The sequence below is a fragment of the Spermophilus citellus genome (genome assembly GCF_964194105.1).
Source record: "Spermophilus citellus genome assembly, chromosome: 3".
Lineage (NCBI taxonomy): Eukaryota > Metazoa > Chordata > Mammalia > Rodentia > Sciuridae > Spermophilus > Spermophilus citellus.
This window is the reverse complement of record NC_138184.1, coordinates 165582035-165605329: the sequence shown is the minus strand read 5'-3', so window position 1 is coordinate 165605329 and position 23295 is coordinate 165582035. Positions and strand designations below refer to the sequence as shown.

Here is a 23295-nt window from a genome sequence, read left to right as displayed (position 1 = left end):
TGATAACTACTATGCTAATGGTTTTGCTAGAAAATATTTAGAAAGTAGAGAGGGCCTAGATAGATCATAACATAAACATTTGTTTAGTACTATTATTTCCTAGGTAGTTTCATGTTAGATAAATGGAAAACAGTGAATCTTCATATATAAATGTCTTTGGGCAAATCTTTTTAATCTTTTGATTCCTTAGATGATATTCTGTATTTCCATTTTTATTTTTCACTCCTAGACAAGAGCTTTACAATGTAAAATAGATATTCTCAGTGGTCCAACCTGGAGCAAGTTTGTATTATATCCTTTGGCTCACTAAGGTGTTTTAATGGACTTGATTTTGAAGAATCTCCAAAACAATGGAAAATAGTTACAAGAGAAAAATCACTGAAAAATAAGTTATTGCTTTAAACTTTCATGTAGGTAGATACCTTATCCTGAAAACTGCTAAAAATTGTTCTCATATTTTGGATTGTTGTGACTAAAGTTAAACAAACATTGTTTAGACAATATATTGATTTCAGATTATTAGCTAAATAGAGAGTATTCATATATCATCTTATGTCAGAGCAAAGTATCTTTGGGTTTCAAAAGCATCTTGCATTCTCTTAATTAAATTTCAAGTGCAAATGTGACTTGCCCACATTGAAATATGATGATAATGTTTTACCTGACTACAGTTAAACAAATACACTTTTCTAAAGCTCAAAAATATTACAAGTCAGCTACCTAATAAACTTCAAAAGGTCCTTTGAAACATTTAAAGGCCTATTGTCTATTTATTGTTAACCCCTATTTTTATGAAAGTTAGTGTTTTATCTTTTTACAAAGATTGATACATAAATGTGATATGCTTTTAAACATTAGGTGAATGATTTTTTGTGTGTGTGTGCAAATTGGAGGATGTTAGGTAAAAATATCATGTGAAAGTCTTATCGACTTTAAACATTTTCATGTTGGAACACCTGTGGGAGGAAGCTTTGGCTCTTTTTTACCTTGAACAATCAAAAGCTGTGACTCTTTCATTGAGTCTCATAGCCCATGAACCACACAAGATGGTGAAAATCAGGGCAAGTGAAAGCAGAATGACGAAAAGGTGAAGACAGCAGTTTAACATCAGACAGTCTCTGCTCAACAGGGGATTTGCCCGGAAATGGTGGAGTCACAAATGCCAATGATTAATCATTCTGCCAGTTAGCTTCTTTAGGGTAAATGAAATTCATAATTGGGTTGTTATTACACACAAACTCTAGTCAAGAGAGAATTAGAATCACAACAACGAAATTATTACTTAGAGGTAGAGCGCTGCTCTTAGCATTTTTTTTTTTTGGTAATATTATAACTTGTTTTACTTGCTTTTATATGAAGATGACAAAGATCAATAGAAATGAAAAAAAGGTAGTGAGACTGACTTTATTACTCTTTTTACAGCAGATAGGAAACTTGTTCAAATTAGAAAAGATGTTCAGTAGAAGAGCTATTCGCTCAACATTCCTAAGACAGTTAAATTAAAATGTTGTCTTATAAATGAAAGGAAGTTTGCAGGTTAGGAACCATTTGCCTCCAGTCATAGGAAATTACCTCCCACCCACATAATGTTTTTAGCAATAGCCAGATATTCTTGAGCTGGAGGCAACCAGATGATTAGGTGGCCATGAGGGCACCTTCTCTTACTGTTCTTACTCAATACCAGTTACTGTTCCTTTGTACCAGGCCTTAGATCAGATTTCCTGTTGAGATTGCTGGAGAGATTTCTGTAGGGACTCTAATCAGGGCTGATTGTTCCAAATAAGTATGATGTCTTTATTGGTTTTGCCCATAAATATAGGTGGTAAAATTTTGCTTATTTCTTGTGAAATAAAAAAATATATATCAACCAGCATACATGCCAATTAGTAGACACGAACATTTTCACTATGCACTAAAGAGGTGATATAATCTGTGGCTCTTTGAAATGATCTAAAAATATCTGACTACAAAAAATTTAGCAGACCTTAGTTTTGGTTTACTTTAGGATAACAGATATATCTAGAATGAAAACCTATTGGCCAAACATCATTTGTATATTCTGGGTCACTTAATAATTTATCAAATTATATGTTGATTCTGGAGCACAGTGTTAATTTGACAATTTTCTGACCCTAAATATAAGTTTTCTTGAAAATATGAAGTAGTGTATTAGGTTAAGGTTTTTCTGCAATGAGTCAAATGGCATTACATTTGTGATACACACTTTTGACGTTTTCACTAAGTCACTAGTGAAAGGAAATGTGACAGTTGTCCAATTTTATTAAATTGATGATAAAATAATATGTTCAAGGATTTTTAATGTATCTAAATATAAGCCAATTATATATATATATATATATATATATAGATATAGATATAGATATAACACAAATGCACACACAAACACATATATGGTTTAGCATTCTCTGTTGAATAAGATCTTTAAGACTCTACAAAAAACCACCACATGGGCATTTTGATGTCTCAACAATATTCATATTAGTTTAAGGTAAATTAGTGCTGACAGTTGTAACTAACCATCTGGAAATTGCCAAAGATAAAAATGGCTATTTGAGGGCTGGAGTTGTGGCTCAGTGGCAGAGCACTTGCCTAGCATGTCTGAGGCATTGGGTTCTATACTCAGCACTGCATATAAATAAATGAATAAAATAAAGGTTCATCAACACCAAAAAAAAAAAGAATTTGAAAGAAAAATGAAATGGCTATTTGAGTATACCTCTATTCTTTCCTAAGTTTTTTGAACTGTCTTTAATGAAAATATTTTCTATGAGAAGAACAGAAACTTTTGCAAACTATATTTCCATCATGGTTGAGTTACTGAGAAGCACGTATTAAAAACAAAGATTTATATGCGCTTTAGACTTTCTGTTCATATTCAAAAAGAAGTAGAAAATGTGGCTTAGATTAATATATATATATATATATATATATATATATATCAGATTACCATTCCTAAGAAGGGTGAGGTGAAGATACAGAGGCGGGGAAAACAAAACACAAAAAACAAAAAACATTTCCTGATGAAATTGCAGCATTACTAACATAGGTAAAGAGTGTGTCATGGAAGTGAGCAAAAATCAAAAAGACATAAAGACCAAGACTTTCTGTTGTTAACACCTCAAGTAAACTCCATGCACAGGGTAGAAGAGTAATTAGAAACAGAAGGAAAAAAAGTTTTATCTCTCTCCCTTTCCCTTTCTCTGTCCTTCTCAAGCGCTCTCTCTCTCTCTCTCTCTCTCTCTCTCTCTCTCTCTTTCACACACACACACACACACACACACACACACAGCACAGATAAAATTAATTCCCTGGAATGGAAAGTTGTGGCAATAATATTACATTTTTACATTTATTGAGCACCTTCCTTCCCTATGCCAATAAATACCACATGCTGGCTCCTTAATTCTGTTGTTCTTTTAAAACTAACATTTTCTGAGTAGTAACATGTGCATATGGCACAGAATTAAAAATATAAAATTTATAATAGACCTAATCTGCTTTCCAGTTTACCCACAGGGGGCCTCTGCTACTAGGTTTGCTGTTGTTGTTATTGTTTGTTTGTTTCTACTTTACATATATTCCAGAGATATGCAAACATCGAAAATGGTAGCACACCATTAAACTGTCTTATTTACTTCTCATAACAAACTAGTAGAATTAGTATGGCAGACAATTTTATGTGCAAAGAAATTAAGGTTCAGAGAAGTTCAAATAATTTTCTCAATTTCATTTAATTAATTTAGGGAGTGAGTACCTTACTTATTCTAACACCCAGAGAGACCATTTTCTAATGTTAAATTATATTCTCTCCTGAGTCAAGGCAAAATTCCAGCTTAACATATAAACCTTAAATGAAAGTCCCAGACCTTTGAAATAGACTTCAATAATATCTCTTAGTGATGGAATATTTCTAAATTATTAGTGCTGCATTGCCTGGAAAAGATTTCAATAAGGAAATAAAATTGCTCTCAAGTTGACTGTTCTTTTCACATCATGAAAATGTGAGATGGTACTTAATTAGTGTGGAAAATACTAGGTTTTATTCTTGTGATGTGTTCACACCTGGCATTTATTCTGAGCAGGGGAGCAACTGCTATCTTTAATAAAGAAATTTCAAACAAAGACATAAAAATATTTTGCAGGTGGAAGGAATCAGAAATATTTTAAAAATAAATTCTGGAGCAATTTTATATTGACAAAATGATCATTATTAAAGAAGATTGGCAAAATTTACTTTAATAAGGTGATTTGAAAAACTCAGGACATGTTATAGGATTAGGGGACTTAATTCAGTAAGTGAGCATCACTTAGGTGAGAAATCATATTTTCTATGGTTATCAGTTTAAAACTTCATGACTTTTTGGAAAGAGGTTATACCAAACCTTGATAGTCTGTGTAAACTAAGTTTTTCAGCTGACATCTGGTTTTAAAGTATACGACTAGTTGAAACTGCTGTATACTGGGATTGGTGGTTTAAAAAATATCTGTTACAAAAATCCACCTGGCCATCTTACAGATGGTTTGAGCCAAACCTGGAGTTTTATCCCAGTATTGGGGAAGGAAGCAATCTGGAACTACCTTCAAATTTTTATTTTATGATGGAAACGTCTCCAGATTACGAGGGCAAATAGGCTTTCCTAATGACCATTTTCTGATATACAAAGAGTAACCTGTATATTTCAGAGACAGCTGTTACCCCATTTTAAAAAGAGTTTGGGCAGTGCTGTAGAAAATATTTATTCTATAAACCTCTATTAAGCTAGTGAGCATTCTTTTTAAAGCAGCATTAAAAAATGCCAAGAAAATCTCAACAAGCTCAATTAAATGTACTGTAAGAATAATTAATAACATAGTTATAAAGGAAACAAACTCCAAAAAGAAAGTTATAGGTCTTGAATCAATGGTATTTTTACCAGATCTATTAGAGCTTGTTCCTTTTCTGAATCTTGCTGTTTATTTGGTTCAAAAATTAATTTTGGGGGCCTTGTCAATAAGCACTTTCTACCTCTGAAAGTAACTGGGTCATTTTTCCATATTAGGTATTCCATGCCAAGGTTGTTCTTCTGAAATGTCTATTGTTCTTTCTCAACTACACTTCCTCTCTTTGGCTCCTTGACCTTCCCTTATCCTCTTCCTTTTCATAAAACCTATACAGATTTTTCAAAGAAATTGTAATATAAAAAACAAACTTGTGAAGTCTCATATTCTTTGTGAATGTTGCATGGTTTCATATCGTGGGAGCTATGTAATACCTACCTGTCATCATCCTGTCTCCATGGACTATTAAAATAAATAATCAAGCAAAATTCTACTGAGAAGCATACCATAAACTAAACCTGCTCTATGCACACTTCTGTATGCTGCTTTTTGAGTGTTCTCAGTGTTCAAATTTAAATAAGTGTTCAAATTTGAATAAGTATAGACTTGTAAGTAAGAACAAAGTATGGCTCCTCCCATTTTTGAGATGAGTTTCAGATTTCGGCATATGCTCTTGAGGAAGGCATTCACATGTAATCACTAGGCTACCTGCGAATAGGAAAATTATATGTGTGCTACATTCCTCCAAGTCTTAAATTGTTGTTAAAGTACTGCAAAAAAATGCATAAATGGATCAAATGGAATACAATTGTCTAATCTGAAAAGCAATAGAGATGATTTATGCTGAAGTGGTTTTATTCTTAATAGAATAGGGATTAGTGATAAAATAAACAGCACATAATAGTGGAAAAATTTATCTTCATAATTAATGTGGTAGGCTACATGACTAGAATTTTATTTTCTTGAGTACAAAGGGAGTTATTTATAAAGGGAAAATGATGAAAAGGTTTACAAATTTATGACACATCAGGTAATAATTTAATTTTGTAAAATCTAGATTTAATATTAAACTAGAAATTTTGTACTTGAAATTTTCACATTATTTTGGTTGTGCTATCAAATAATTATATTCCATATTTTATAGAAAAAGGGCAAAAGAACACCATTTCTGTATCACTATGCAGAGTCACAACACAGAATATTTCATGTGTTATGCTGTTGGTAGCCTCAAAAAATAAAGGAATAAAAAGCAAAATACAAAGAAAAGGAAGAAGGAAGGAAACACTACTTCAATATTGATCACTGTTTGTGTAATTATTTAATCACAGTATGGAGATGGTTAAAAGGATATACAAAATATTCTTTATCCTTCAATACAGACTAACATTATCTCCTACTTCTACCTAATTCTGTCACCCACTTCTGACCATTGGAAGTACACCTGAACACCCCTGACCCACTAATGCAACACTGAATAAAAAGAGGATAAAGGAAAGCTTTAAGAAAACATGGTAAGAGGAAAAGTAGAGGAAATCACAAAATGTTGTGGCACATTTTTAAAAAGAAAGCCTAACATCACAAAAGTGGATACACAATGGCTTCTTTAAGAGTGTTCTAGCAAACAAGATAAAGAGTGAGAAAACTTGTGCAACACAGAAGGGCTTTGCCAAAGGTGCTGCCATTTACACTGATTGTGTGGAACAAGTTGTCCAAAATTTGAGGCAGTTATAGATCTTGGACATATTTAACAGAGTAGAATGAATGGCATTGTTTCTTAATAATTTCTCAAAATTCTTTATTTAAGCAACTTTTCATGATATGAAAAATAAAATTTTTTATCAAATCAATACTGAAGTTTAAGTGGGACTGTATATTGATTAGGCAGACCATTTGCATTTCTTCTTTTTAAATTTTTTGAACTACTGGGGATTGAACACAGGGTCTCACACATGCTAGGCTACTGCTAAACTGCATTCCCAGCTGAGCAGGCCATTTAAAAGATGCTACTAAATCATCACAACAAAAAGAATCCTACTTGAAAGTGCAGTTACCAAAAGAGAATTTAGTGTTGCTTTTTATTTTTTATTTTTAAAATACTTGAGCATATCACAACTGATGTTCTCAAGCTAAGATTGTTTATGATTAACAGTGAAATATCTTTGTAGGTAAAAAATAAACAGGCAACATGGTTATTTTTTTATGACAGATTCACTGTTTAATTGATCCTTTACTACATACCTATTAAAAGAGATGCTGTCAGCAGCTTAGGGTCATAAGGACTCTTCCCACGGCCATTTTCAAAATGTGAGTCCTCCAGTTTAAAAATGTTGTCCTGTAGGTTAAAACAAGAGAAGGGCTTCATTCATAAGGGTTTCATTTCATTTATAAGACAAAGTGTTTTCAACATGTCAGTTAATTATACAGGTTGAAGATTCGCATCCAAAAACAAGGAATGTTTTTATTTGTGTAAACTTCAGAGATGAGAAAATAAATTAAGTGGATAAAAAAGAGCTGGTATTAGCCAAATTTATACTTAGCTGGATTTTTAATAGCAGTTTGCATATTACAAGTATAACATGTAAATGAACTCTAAAGAACAGAATGTGTCAGGATAGGAAATTCTCCCGTAGGTACATCAAGACCTACCCTAATGGCTCTTGAAGAAAGAATTTTAAATTTAAATAAAGTTTAAGTTTCTTCCTGGATTAAAAAAAAGTAACAATCCATAAGATTATATGTCTAGAATAAATCATACCCTTACTTTTCTGTAGAGCTTACATTACAAAGTGCTAAATAGCTATAGCAATTATTTCCCCACTCTGTTGTTTGTAAACTGTGGTGCATGCATGTTTCTCCTGTATTTTAAACTTGCACATGCAGCAGGGGAGGTTCCTGAAACTATCCCTATATGCCTCTAAGAACAAAACATCAAACTGAATATTAGGCCCAGTGAAACTGGAAATGATGTCATTAGAACAATAAGCACATTTTTTATCACAGGGAATTCTGCTCAAGGGGGGCCCAAGTACCCAGAGACAGAAATGAACTTTTGACTACACATAAAAATACGCTCATGTCCCGAGGTAGAATGTGTGTGGGAAAGCATGACAACAAAAACCTTGATACAGAGGTGACTAATGTATGACTGAGACCTGTTGTCAGATGTGTCTAGCTACTGCAACCTATATGTGACAGTGGAGTAAATTTGGAGACATTTCTGAGCACTCTTTCAGACCCAAGTGCCCTGGGAATTAATTAGGTCAGAATATGTATGCTTTTTCCAGTAGAACATTAACTTATCCATAGTCTGAAATAAAATAGCTTTTTTGGCAATTTCTCTACCATTCACACAAAGTATTTTCTATCTTAGAATAGTAAATGGTGTTCATTTTATGATCAGTAAGGATCACTTTATGTAATGTTTAATACTTCAGATGGAGCTAATGGCAGGAATTCAAATTATGACTCTTAAAACTCATTTGAATTAAAGAGGAAAATAAAAAAGGAAGTAAACCAAAAGTGTTCTTTGGTTTTATTACTGTATGAGTGAGAATTATCTATTCTATTCTTTACTTGTATCGATCCTGTATTTGGAAATTAGCTGTCCTTTTGCAATGAGGGTTCTATAGCTTAGTTCTAAAATTTACATTGTGTAATATGATAGGTTTTATCAGAATTGTGCCAAGTTGTAGTGGGAAGGGTAGTGAGCCAGGCACCCAGCCAAGTTAGACAAAAATCAGGTTTGGATCTTGGGTCACCATCCCATATCTCTGGGTTTCTTGTCCCCCCAAATCAATTTAGATTAAGATATTTAGCCTCATAGACTTTTTATATAAATTTAAAAAATTATACAAAACACTTTAAACCAGTAAGATAAAACTACAGCTCATATTACCACTTTAAAAAAATACTATGAAAATTTAACATGTTGTTACCCTTATTATCAATTTCCTAATGTAATGTAAAAGAGGTATTAAAGATAGTTCCTTAACTCAAAAAATACTAAACTTTGTTCAGAAAAATAATTTATCATAGGCACATAAATATTAATATTATATCTGGAATTAATTTATATATTCTAATAAAAACATACAAGAACCTCTAAATATTTAGATTACATTTTGATTACAAACTAGGAAATAATAAAAAAGAGATATTCTCAAGAAAATATCTAAATTCTATTGCCATGGATCATAGAAAATGTTATTAAAATTTGTGTATGAGATTATTAATTACTTGTTAAAGGAAGCAGCAGGGAGAGGTGGTATGGTGGACAATACTGTTACAAAAATTCTGATCGTTTCTTGTGCTTATGATATTTTACTATACTGACAAAGACAGGGTATCCCCTCATATGAGGCATTTGATGTCTGGGATCATATGTCCAGGTCAATCAGACAATGCCAAGGTAGATGAGAAATACTTCCAATCTCATGTAATACTTGATTTACAAGGTGGAGGATTAAACTTCACAGGAAGAGAAGTTAAGCATATCAGTTATGGTTCAAGAAAATATGAAAAACTATCCTTCGTCATGGTGTCAGGTAATCTGTACAAACCTTTCTTCCTTTTTATTCAACTCCATAAATAAATGCTAAGTTGAGCACCTCCTTTACTGATATACAATATCTTTCTTGTAAATGTAATTTTTACCCACATTACTGAGTGTCTACCATGTAAATCTCCTATATTCTTATATGGTAGTATAGAGGGGCAGAACAAATTGAATTTCCTTTCCAGTTCAGTGAGATGGGGGCTTGAAATAAATGTAATTTGATTTCTGGATAGGGGCGCAAAACAAAATTTCTTGCATATAAATGTTGGTAGTATAAAATTCATACCCATTACATGTAGTAATGGGGTCTAGGGATGTTGAAATCAGACAGAGCTGGGTGTTATCCCTGTCTCTTCCATTTATTAGCTCTGGGCCTCAGGCAAGTCTCTAAACCCTTCTAAAACTCAGATTCCTCATCCATAATAGGATAAGAAAATCTCATGGCTGATGTGAAGATGCATTATAATGCCATATAAAATATACTTACTATGCCTTCAAAAATGGTTTTCTCTTTTCCATTGTTTATAGTTGCTGCAGTAAAATCATTCTGTCTCATGATACTGATCAGTCTCTTATACCACAATAGAAATGTCTGCCTATGTTTTCATCAGTAAAAATTAAGACAGCCTCAAAAATTGTTCTTTCCTAAAGTTAAACAAGTGTCTAGTTGAAAAGCATTCCTGAACAATGAATCATTTCTGAATGATTTATTTGAATGATTATCATTTCAGAAATTATACTCATTTCTGTATACCTGAATTAACAATAGTGTACGAGCAATGACTACTGGTTTCAGTCATTATCCAAAGTACATGTATGAGATACGAATTGTTGTGAACATACTTTATATATAATCAGAGATATGAAAATTGTGCTTTATATGTGCATAAGAATTGTAATGCATTCCCTGTCATTTATTTTTAAAAATCAATTAAAAAATTAAAAAAGAAAAGAAATTAGAAAAAAATAATGATTTTTAAATATGTGATTTTATTTTGAAATGAACATAACTGCCAATCCTTTAAAATTATGTTGGGTATTTACAAAATTATATTATTTAATGGAATTTGCACAAAATATTTAATTAAAATGGACAACCCTCTTTAGTGTATCTGATAACTTTAATATCATTGATATAAAGATATCAATATTGATGTTTCTATTTTCCAATGAGCAAGACCTATTTGATGTATAAATATATTGGCTCACTGTGAAAGAACACTGTTTAGTATAATTGTATGTTGACATCCTATGTTGTTAGTTCGTTGTTCGGCTATACCTGTAAAGCCTTTTGAAATCTGATGGCTACCCAGTGATTTTCTGTTTTCAAAGAATATGAAGAAAATCACAAGTGCAAATAGTAAGACTGAATATCCTAAGGCCAGTGTACACAATTTATCTTATTGCCTATATGTCTTACTTGGGCTGAAACAGTTTTCATGTTTGGTAATACATGAACAAAGATCTAGCTGCATGGACTCTAATTGCTTTAGCAGATACCATGAGTGAATCGTGTAAGTTATTGTGCCATATTTTATTACATGATTGCATCAGTTTTCAATGACTATTTTAAGCTTTCAAGACTACTCTTTCCCCTTTGTCTTTTGGATTTCCTGAATGTTATTAGACTGTGGTGAGGTAAGGCATTAAAGGAAATAATAACTGTGCTAATGTCTAATCCAAAGTCTTATAAATTATAAACCATTGGTGACATCATGGTAATAAATTTCCTAAATCTCAATCTTGTCCAAGTAATAAATTTTGGCAATAATGTTGCGATTTTAGTTATTTTACTTAATGATTAAAACATAAATGATGTTTTAAAATGGAAAGAAAATAATACTCTACATATATGTGATAGAATGAACATTTATTTCGTGGAAAATTACATAAATTACATAAAAAATAGTTCTTGACACTATGAATATTTTTATATTTTTCTAAATTTCTCTTTATCCTCTTGCTTCTCACAAACACATCTTGTATGTAAACTTATTCTGAATTATCCAGTATTCCCCAAAGAAATCTTGCATGCAAGTTATTCTGAACTATCCAGTATTTCCTGATCATGGCATACATTTTGCATCTTGGCCTGAAACTTCTTCCTTCTCCTCTTACTCATCCTTAGTCTTCAACCCCAGGATGACCTTTCTTCCCCTTAATATTAAGTTGAAAAGTCACTTTCTAGAAAAAAGTCTTCCAATTCCTGCAGATAAAATTTATTAGTTTTCTTTTGTGTATATCTGAATTAACAATAGTATATGGGCAATGACTACATAGGGCAAAACTACTGGTTTCAGTAAAGAAAGAATGCAATAAGATCTCACAGGAAATATTGTGCATATGACACTTTGACCATAGTCGATCTTTTTGTGAATCAAATTCACCAAAATTTACTTTTTCCAAAAGGGTGACTCAAGTTTGCACTGTGCAATACTGTATAACTGTGAGTCACATCCCTTTATTTAATTATAATTAATTAAAATGGAAAAATTCCATTCCTCAGTTGCATTAGTCACATTTCAAATGGTCAGTAGTAAGCCACATGTGGCTTGGGGCTACAATACTGAATAGAGGCAAATGCAGAGCACTTCAAATGTCACAGAAGTTCCCTTGGATAGCATGGCTCTAAATCCTGAATCCTTTCTGCTTAGCAGCACAGAGCAGAGTGTTGGCAATCAGTGGGTCTCTAAGACAGAAAATTGAGCAGCAGATCATAATCATAGTGGAAAAAACCTCCCTGACATATATAGGAAGAGATCATACTGAAAACATTAGTTAAGCTCATTTTATTTTTTTGTTTTAAGGCAGGAATTATGCTAGGTAATATTGAATGGCAGTGCAAACAATGTACATCCTTTGTTTTCTTGTAAGTCATTCTACTTAGAATCACTTTTTACTTAACCTATTTAGGTACTTTTTTATTTAAAGTTTAGGCCATGATACATACTGCATTATATATTAATTGATTTTCCCCAACAAAAGAAAAGTGTTTTTTCCTAAAGTTGCTTACCAACCTGTTCACAACTTTCTTTTGTCATTTTTTACCTTCAACCTTGGTAGTCAATGATAAATGAATTGTTTTTTCCTATTAAAATCTCTGGAGCTGTTGGGCAAATATTACCATAGTTCTTTCAAGTAATTAGATAAAATTATGCACTGGGCTAATGCTCAATAAAATAATGAATAAACGAGTGAATAAATGAATAACAGTGACTGTGTTGGAAAGACTCTATAGGAAAATTATATCCAAGTAATTACAACCCAAGGAAATACCCCTGATCTCAAGGCAGTAATAATTTAAGAATATGATACATTTGTGAGAATAATTGTGTAATAGACACTAGCCTACAAAATTCAAATATTAAGTCAAATTATTAGGTAAGAAATTTTCACTGGGCCTTATAATTTTTCACTTATATTAAGCTTATCAATAAATATTAGACTTCTCTAAAGAGCCAACTTTAGTAAGGACTAAAAATGATCAGATTATTTCTTTGCTGATCTTAAAAAACTTTCTGAACAATATAATATTTCTTCTTTATGCCATATTTCAGTAAAGGTATTTTACCTTGCTATTTTTACTCAGTAGAATTAATTCTAGGCATATCAATACACAAATCACAAAGCTAATAAATGATGCAGAATTTGATAAGAGATGTTTCCAAATACATGTTTTTAACACAGAAAAATCAAAATAAGGAAAGAAAAATTTCAGTTTTATAAGATGAAGAAAAGCTTTATTAGATTTATTTCTTGAAAAGCATGTTTTGGTGGGGGCTGTATGTGTGTTAGTGTGTGTATGTCTGGGTGTGTGTATATCTGTGCAGGTGCGCTGGGTATGGCTATGGTTCAGAGAAGTTCATAGAGAGAAGAGACAGTTAAGGCAAATGGAAGGAAGATTTTCTTATCTAGAGGAAACAGCATGAGAACAATCCTCAAAGAAAATAAATATATTTGAATGATGACATAAAGCTCAGTTTAGACAATGCAAGATACATACATATATTAAGAGATAAAAACTGAAAACTAAATTTGGGGACCACATTGTGCCAGATTTTTGTGCCAGAATAAGCAATTACATTTCTAGGGAGAAGGTGTCAGTGGTCATTTTAGCTGTAAAACAATAGGCTCAAAGAGGCACACTATTTTGATGAACATAGTGATGTGTGGGAGGACTCAGAGACATCTGAGCCTGGTGGCAGGAAAAGAACTACTGCCAGACTCTGGAGAGGGAAGATTTGGGTCTCATCACATATTATGACAGCTTAAAGGACTTCTGCATGCATGTGGTAACTTCGTTAAATCATTGAGCTTTTTTGTAGCTGGTATTTCTTAATTTTTGTTACCTCAGAATCCTTTGTTGTTCCAGTGGAGCTAGAGAAGTAAAGCATACATATATTTTGTAAGTAACCTTAAGGTTTATGGACTTTATGTGATCATGATAAAGGTTCCAAATTAGTGACTCTGCAAAGATATTTCCATTTGTCACGTAGTATGATTCTAGGATCCTCTCACTCTAACTACATTTACTCTTTCTGTTGTTCTTTTTCCCACTCCTTTCACATAAATACAGGGATTGTGTAGATTTTAAAAAGTCTACTTTCTTCTTCATCTTTCACTGACTATTATTTGGAATTAACTTATTTTTATAAATTCAGCTATTGAACTTCAGGCCGCATCCTTTGCTAATCAGGTCGTTCAAACTTGGTTTCCTGGCCTCTATGAAATCTCCTTATTTTCCATACTTATTTCAAAATTGAGAGAGCTATTAAGAGTCCTTGGCTCTTCAAAAGCATATAAGAGCAATTACTAATAATAAGCTTCATAAAAATTAGTCTGTCAGAAATAGTTATTTAACAATATACATTGTAGGAAGATACAAAAGAAATGTAACCCTGGTCTCTGTCACCAAGTGCTGAGAAATTTGAAAAGTAATGCTATGTGAATAAAGCAGGTATAATTTTCTTCACTGATTAGAATGTATTAGTCTTACATTAGATTTAAATGATTTATAGCCATATCACATTTGAATTTCAGTTTTATCTATAATAAAAAAGCATTAAAATACTGCCAATAAATGACTATTGTTAATTGAAAAAAAGAACCTAAGTGAAAAATAAGCTCAAGAAAAGGTATACTGACTAGGATTTCTAGGTATGAGCATTTTAATTCTTTTCATATTAATTAATAGTTTTGAGTAGTTTTAAAAGTAAAATAATTATCACATGTAGTTTTAAATCACAAATGTAATTTTTGAAGCTGAAATATGTTAAATCAATCATTATAATATTACATAAAATCAATAATTACCACTATTTTTTCAAAAAATATACACCTTGGAAAAGGTATTCTCCTCAGCATGCATAGCTGTAAATCCTGCCATGAGAATTACTTTGACAAAAATGCATTCTACCTATTAAATAATAAAATACGGTCATGTTATATAAACAAAGATATTCTCCAACTAAGCATTCATGGATATATGATCAATCTCTAATCTATTTAAACATTATTGAATACAACTTTTGTTTCTGGAGAATTCCTACTAGAATCTAAAATAGAAGGAACGATAATTTTTATTATTGGGGTTGACAACCTTCCCAGAGAATATGTCTACCTGAACTTCATAGGAATGTTTTACCGTGGCCTCCTTGACTTCAGTTCCTATTGTGTCTGTTCAACTGCTGCTTTAGTATAACAGAAATCATACTTCTGACATAGTGTTCTAGACATTAGATGGTTTTTACAACCCCAAATTTTCTTGTTATTTGGACTTCAAGGTAGATGTAGTAAAAATATTATTTTTTATGCATTGCAAAATCTAGATTCTATGTTTTGTTAGGCTGATTATTAGTTTTATGGCCCAGAACAAGATTTTAAAATCTCTTTGAGGTACCAATATTTTATCTATGAAATGGAAATACTCTATAGAATTGTTTCAAAGGTTGAATGAGATATAATATGTATTAATGACAAAGTATATTTAAACCATATATAAATTTAGCTAATTATAATTTTATTTGTCATAGATACATTACTAGTGTTTTGTCTTTGCTATGATAGGAAGAACACTCATTGTCTCTGGAAATAATAACTGTATATGTTCAGCAACTATTACTCAAGCACACTCTCCTAAGTGCTTTATAGGTATTTACTTTTTATACTCACAATAACCTTTGAAATATGTAGTATGATTATTCCTCTTTTTGTAGCTGGAATAACAGAGACAGAGAGAAAATGACTTGACTAAAGTCATAGAGCTAGCATGTAGCAAAGCTGGTAACTGGCTTCCAGAATTAGTTATAAATGGAGCAACTATAAAAACCAGATGTTTTTTATTTGATTTGTTCTATTATTATTTTATTAATAGACATTACACATAAATCACTGTTACATATATATTTTATAACTTTGTAGTTCCTGTAGTTCATACATGTTTGGTTCTGAGTTGATTTTAACTGAATCAAACATGATATATATCAGTTTTTAATAGAATTCTCATATTATGCTAGTAAAATATTAAAAGCAAGTAAAAGGAATTAACATATTTTCTCCTTCATTTACAGAGAATGTATGAAGTCACCTTGTTTCCAAGGTTGTGGAAAGTTAACATCACTCTATTCATTCCCCTCCTAGTAACAATACCTACATGCATACAGTCTTATAGCTGGATTAAATAGGATTTGCCCTCTTAAATTTAAGGGACCTGAATTCATCTGGGTTCCCCACACAAACATCAGGGCCATAATTCATCTGCTTTTTGTCATCATTAAAATTAATGATATAAACCAAGGAAAACAAAAAACATATGTGTTCATACTTCATGCAGATTATGCTTTTAATAGGAGCTTAATTTGAGTTTATGCAGATATTGCATGCTTGTCATGGTATAATTATTCAACTATGAATGCCTGTTAACTCCCAAGGTATATAACAAGGAAAGGGAGAACTCGATCTTGGCTAGAATGAGGAATTCCAGAACATGAACAATTTACTCTACACTATTTTGCTCCAGTGAGACCTGGTAAAGTAAGCTCAGTCAAAAAGCAAATCAAGTGAAAGAGGGGAACACATATCTTTTCATATGTACATTTTAAGTCTTCCATCCTCAAAATCTAGTTACTTTTTATTTGTGATCTTAGAATTCCATAAAGCATCAGTGTTTTTATTCTAAATTATGAAAGAACACTTATTAGTTTTTACAACTTCAGTTTATAAATGTATTCATGCTTTGACACCACAGGGAAATTTTTATCAACTTAAATGTAAATATGTTAATGGAAAAGAGCCATATGTACTAGAAGAAGAATTGGAATCTGTTCTTATGATTTCTTTACATTTCCATTTTTTTTTCATAGATGCCATCTGGGAAGTGATGAGGCTAAAAGGATGAAGATTTTATTTATACCAAGCTTGGTTTCAGCAAAGACTTGTCATTCAAGTGTTGTCATAATGATATGATGTAACTATGACTTTCTTTCATCAAATTAGCAAAGACTTCAAGAGTAATTATTATTTTGGCAAAGTTATTGTAAGAAACAGACAATTCTGTCAATTCTTGGTAAAAATACAGATTTTGGAGAAAAGTTTGGGAGCTAAAAATATCCCTAAAATATTCAAACACTTGATCATTTCACGTCTGGAAATAAATTCTAATAAGAAGAAAAAAAAGAAGAAGGTTACAATGGTGAGTGAGTATTTCAGTATTCACAAGAATACTGAAAAAAAAGTTAATGCCAATAAGATATGAAGAGTAACTATGGCATATCTGTACAATCAATAATGAAAAAGTTGTTAAAATCGTTGTTTATATTAAATGTTTTAATATCTAGAATTCATACTTCCATTATTTCATTTTTGAAGTATTATGGAATAATGCAGTACTATGTAAGACAGATGAAAAATTATTTGAAGGAAATACATTAAATTATCTGGTCTCTAACTTATGAAATTTGGGTATTTTTTCTATTTATATTATTTTACTTTATTTTTAATATTTTGTACAATGATAATGCAAGATAGATATTTTGAAAATAATCTGGGTTTCTATATGCTATGTCTAAATAAAATTTCAAATTTGCATATCATGGACTGAATCCAGCCCAGAACCATTCTTTATTCCCCAGACATAGGATTTTAAAATCTTGAATTTGAATGCCTTTTCTTGGAACTTAGGATTTTTCATGGCAACCGGATATTCCAATTATTCTTTATTTCCTTCTTTCTCATTTTTATGTCACCTGCATGGTCTTTGTGGGTATTTGAGCTTGCAACCCTTGTAAAGCATTGTTGCTCACTTGATCGCCAAAACCACACTGCATTTATCATCTAAAATGTCCCCATTCTTCCTATTTACTTCAAAAAACAAAGTCCACAGAAGGATTGTGGTCAAGCTCTCATATCTCATCATTTAGGTAGCACATGATTTAGCAATTAATCATGGTTGAATACTGAAGTTAATGAGAAACTCTAATTGTCACCGTGCCATAAATTTCCATAGCTTTTCTATCATTCCTCTTTATATAAGTCAATCTTCACATACACTGCTACTTAACATGCCTCTGTTTTATTTAGAAAAAAAAAACTTGATTGCTCAAAATATCTATGAACATTTTTACTGCTCAAAATATATTAATTTATGTCTAAATTAATTATCATCCACATTTTTTAAACATTGAACTGGGTTGCATGATTAACCATGGCAAAATATAGGCAGAAGAGTCCTTAAAAAGTATTCAGATATCATCAGGTTATTATTTTTGCTATGAAATTAGTAACTGGAGATATTCTATATCACCTCTGAGTTAACTTTCAGTCATTATTCATAACCTATTATAATGAACACTTAAATTGTTTATCAATGAATGTCCCTCACTGGTTAAGTGTCAATTTATGCCTAGAGAACAGTATTTTGCTTCAATAATCAATGATAATTTCATAATCTAGCATAAATCAAGGTTTTAATTTCATTTATTGATTGCAAGGTTTGATACTGAAAAGTATCCCTAAAATAATCATTCACATAAACTGGACATATGTATCATTCCAAATTGTATTTTTAATTATAGAAAGCATAATAAATCCTGATTGTGAGTTATTTTGAGTAACTGAAGCTCAATTAACATATTAATATGCTTATTATGGTAATTTATAATTCTTTAAAAATGTACATTGCTGTTATTAAGAACTTAAAATTTTCATATGTGGAGATAATAAACATAGATATAGATGGATATAGATTTAGAAGAATGGCTTAAACTTACAATAGACAGATGTTGGAATAATAGAAAAATGTAAGAAAATTTGTTGCTGGACTGTCTAGACATTGTTGAATTAAAAATGTTAATATTTCCCTGGTTCTGTGCTTCATCAGTGACCTAATTATAGTCAGAAAAACCTTAAGCAAATATGCATGCAATTATATAAATTGGAAGGATATATATAGATATAAAAAATTGTTAGACTACCAATTATATGTATGTGTGCATGTGTACATACATATGTACACATGCCATCCAAAGTGTGTGTGTCTGTGTGTGTGTATATATGTACACACACACACACACACACACACACACATATATATATTTTCACACTCTCACATTTGATGTCAGGTATATTACATATTGCATTAAAATGTGTGTACTTAACATATGTTTTTAAATATTTTTAACCATGATATTTTATTTATAGTTATTTAAATAAATATATATATATATATGTATATATACACATATATATGTGTATATATACATATATATATATATATATATATACACACACACACACATACACAAATTATAATGCATATCTTAATAGTTAAGAAAACAGAAACACAGAAATTAATTATCAGGTTGACTAAAGGTTTTCTATTTTAATTACTGTCCCTTTCCCATTTTGATTTTCCTTTGTAACACCAGTGGTTACAAGACTAAGGTGGCTTGCCCTATGGCATTAGTAAAACAAAAGACTTAAACACAGCTTCTATCTGTTGAGTACCTTCTGTTTGCCTCATAGTTTTGCCTTAATGCTGGTTCCTTTCATACTGTTTTAACATCTCTTAGTAATACTTTTATACTGCTTTGTGCCAGTGCACCGAGAGACAAGAAGAATATAATTTTGAAAGAGCACAATATTATATATGTTTGCTTCATTTTCAAATTGTGAATTATTTAGATGAACTATGTTCTAACTACAAAGCTCCATAATTAAGATGAGCAGTAAGAGGTGAAAAATGGAATATGTTCAATTTGCTATTATTAACAGATTATAACAAAAGAGTTGAAAATATAACCAAAAAAGTATGGTTATATTTTAGATTAATAAATCCTACAGAATTTAGATAACTTCTAATATTATCATTGAAGACATCCTTTACTACTAAATAAAGCAATAACCAATTTGAAAAATAGATGCATGATCTTTAAGTCATCTTTATTTATTTATTTATTTATTTATTTTAAAATTTTTTTTAGAGAGAGAGAGAGAGAATTTTTTTATATTTATTTTTTAGTTTTCGGCGGACACATCTTTGTTTGTATGTGGTGCTGAGGATCGAACCGGGCCGCACACATGCCAGGCGAGTGCGCTACCACTTGAGCCACATCCCCAGTAATCCTACATAAATATGGTGATCCTTAAAATGAAAAGTTACACTATGAAAAACTTGTAAAAAATTGGGTCCTTATAAAGTGATGTCTAAAACAACTAGGTGTATCTTGAACATATAAAATCCACAGGTGAAGTCAACTATTTTATTAGCTTTCAAGATCAATAAATTTCTATAAATTACTGTTCTATTAATTCAAACTCAAAGAAATTCAAGTCATCCAAAATCTACACAAGGAAAGAAAAACTAAATTTTGGTTTTATGGCAAAATTAAAATATTACAGATTTCATAATCTCAGAGCCATTTTTTGTACCTTAAAAAATAGGTATTCAAATTGTGAGTGATTTTCTTGTGATTATTTAAATATGAAACAATAGTGATTACTAAAAATATCCATACCCATGTCATTTTAATTAAAAGATAAGTTTCATCATCACAATTTTATATTAGAAGTTGAGCATGTTGAGATTTCTCTTCACAGAAATATATATTAATATTAACATATATTGTAAAAATGCAAATCAGGTTAAATTTTGAGAACTGATCATTTATTACAATTATATTGGTAAATAAATCATAGAACATAATATTTTACCTTTAAACTTATCTTAAAATAGTTTAAATTTTGGGAACTTAGATAGCTTTATATGTACATGTAAATATATTCATATGTATAATATTAATTTATTAATTTTATTATTATATGTAATCCATCAAAATATATTAAAATGCTGACGTTCAGATCTATAAATAAATATCTCAGCTTTAGAATCTTTTCCATTAATAACCTTTACTCCTTGCTAACTTGCATTGCTGTTATATTTAATATACTGTTATAACCAATTATGTAAAAGGCATTGTTCTATATAAAATACCAGCTATATCTCAGTGTCTTTACTAATTGTAATTATCTTGTGTTTATTTTTGCTTACCACTTTTGAGTCCTGGTTTCTGCTTGACTGAGAATCATGATCATACAGATGGTGAGTGTTTAGTAGACTTAGAAGCACCAAGCATTTTAACACCATTTTAGCTGATTTTATGTATTTAGTGCCTTTTGATTTTAGAGTTTGATTGAAATTTATGGTATCACAATTTCGTTATAATTTTCTATTTCTTTATTTTCATTTTTCTTTATTTTTTTTAAAGAGAGAAAGAAGAGAGAGAGAATTTTTAATATTTATTTTTCAGTTTTTGGTGGACACAACATCTTTATTTTATTTTTTTATGTGGTGCTGAGGATTGAACCCTGCGCCCCGTGCATGCCAGGCGAGCGTGTTACCACTTGAGCCACATCCCCAGCCTCTCTTTAGTTTCTTTTAAGTCTCTAAAACTTATTCATTTATGTAATTTATTTATACAACAATAGTTTTAAAATGATCAAAAAATTAGGTAATGAGTACCTGGTTATTACTTCTGTTGTCTCTGAAAGTATTGCACATGTTTTGAATAGATGATGAAATTGTTATTAGACAAATTATATTTAAAGTTTATTTTAAATTACAAAATTAGCTCATGTAATGAAAATTTCCCCATAACAAAACTATGTTCAACCAATGAATTATAATTTGGTAGATACTGTTTTATAAACTTTCATTTAGAAACCTTTGAAAACATGAAGGAGTCCAGTGAATTGAGAATAAACAAAAATTTAAGTGAAGTCACTTATAACATGATCTGATTATTCCAGTTATCCAGAACATAAATCATAAAATAATTCCCTAAGCTTATTTTGTTTAGAATTCCTCAGAGCTAATTTGGAATAACAAGTATTTGGGAGCAAAATCCATTTGGTATATTAAATGACTACCAATATAAATGCTGATGCTCTATGATGTTCTCAAAAGTCTTCCTAAAAGAGGCAAAACACTTTAGAGAGCTGCTTGTTTTGTGGTTTTCAAAACTCAAAAGAACATTTTTGGAATTTGAGCCTAGTCTCTTGTCAATTAAATTTATGCTTCTGGGTATGAAGGTATTAGAGAGCTAGCTCCTCTTTACTTTGCAAATTTTGCTGAGTCCAAGGTACTCCATATAAAAGAAAAATGGAAACTTTAGACCATTTTACAGTTGTTGAATAAAAAGATAACAATATCCATTTGCTTAGATATTCTGATACATCAAAGTGCCTGAACTTGAGCAAAATAAGAAAGGGTGTGTGTGTGTGTGTGTGTGTGTGTGTGTGTGTGTGTGTGATCACAACAGTAGGTATATTATTTTTTGTCTTTATAGATATGGTTAGAAAGGGATTCCTCTCAAGGACCATCCATTATTCTGAAAAATTATGTGTACTGTGCTATATGCTGTTATATACTGTCAAAGCTAATGGCATGGGGAGAAAAGGTATAGAACACTGAAACCTGAAAACGTCTATGTAATGGATACTGTACCTACTCATGTGGGTTTCTCAAGGGATGTTAATAATCAAGGATAAGGATGTATCAATATTAGTAAGGGAGGATGCTACATTTGGAATGAGATATTTTTTGGCTAACTGCATCAATGGGTTGCATTGAAGTTTAGGAGAAGCAAAGGGAGGATGAGAGGGGGTGTCATAGGAAATGAGAACATAGATGTAGGAGGATATCATGTTACACAGAGCTTTGAAACTGACCATAAAATCTTAGACACTGCTCTGGGAGAAAAAAAGTAACTGGTGGGCTGAGATGAGGGCAGTGAGTGAACACAGATGGAAATGAAAAACTGCGGCAAGACCAGGGATGGAGAAAATATGATAAATCGAGGGATATCCTGGATTGTGTGTTAAACTTTAAACTGTAGCACAAATGTGAATTCTGAAATTTAGATTTCTAATTGCAGGTAAAAATAATCATTAACTTTGAGCAGGGAATAAACAATTAGAAAATATGGAATAAATTTGTTGAACTAGTTATGTGATAAAGTTAATTTCATTTTAAACACTTCTCATTTTACTCTAGTTTTTTGTATCCTCCTTAACTTTCCACAGTAAATGAAGGTGTCGTTCGCTGTTAATGCTTTGTATCCTCTGAACCTTTTTAAAAATGAAGGAGGCAAAGTCGAAAAGATGCATATGGATGGATTGTCAGGGAGAAAAGACTCTTTGTTAGTCAGAAGCTTAGACAAGTCCACTTTTTAGAAAGAGGAATGTACAACTAAGCCATAAATGTGTGGTCAACCTCAACTGCTTACCTTCCATATAGATTTTGGTTTTGCTGTTGTTGGCATATTATCATTTTTTAGCTCCCAAAGATATGCAACCACAGGGGCTTAGGGAAGGGGCCAGACTAATGCTGTTTTTTTTTTTTTTCT

At 31.2% G+C, this 23295-nt stretch overlaps 1 protein-coding gene across 2 annotated transcripts in view; it reads right to left on the bottom strand.

Annotated features, from left to right (window-relative positions):
- SEMA3A (semaphorin 3A) overlaps positions 1–23295 on the bottom strand; it is a 455178-nt gene that overhangs the window by 86467 nt on the left and 345416 nt on the right. For both annotated transcript variants that reach the window (XM_081286513.1, XM_081286512.1), the window contains one exon: positions 7078–7171. In XM_081286513.1, coding sequence (XP_081142639.1) covers positions 7078–7171 — 94 coding nt within the window. The remainder of the gene's footprint in view (positions 1–7077; positions 7172–23295) is intronic.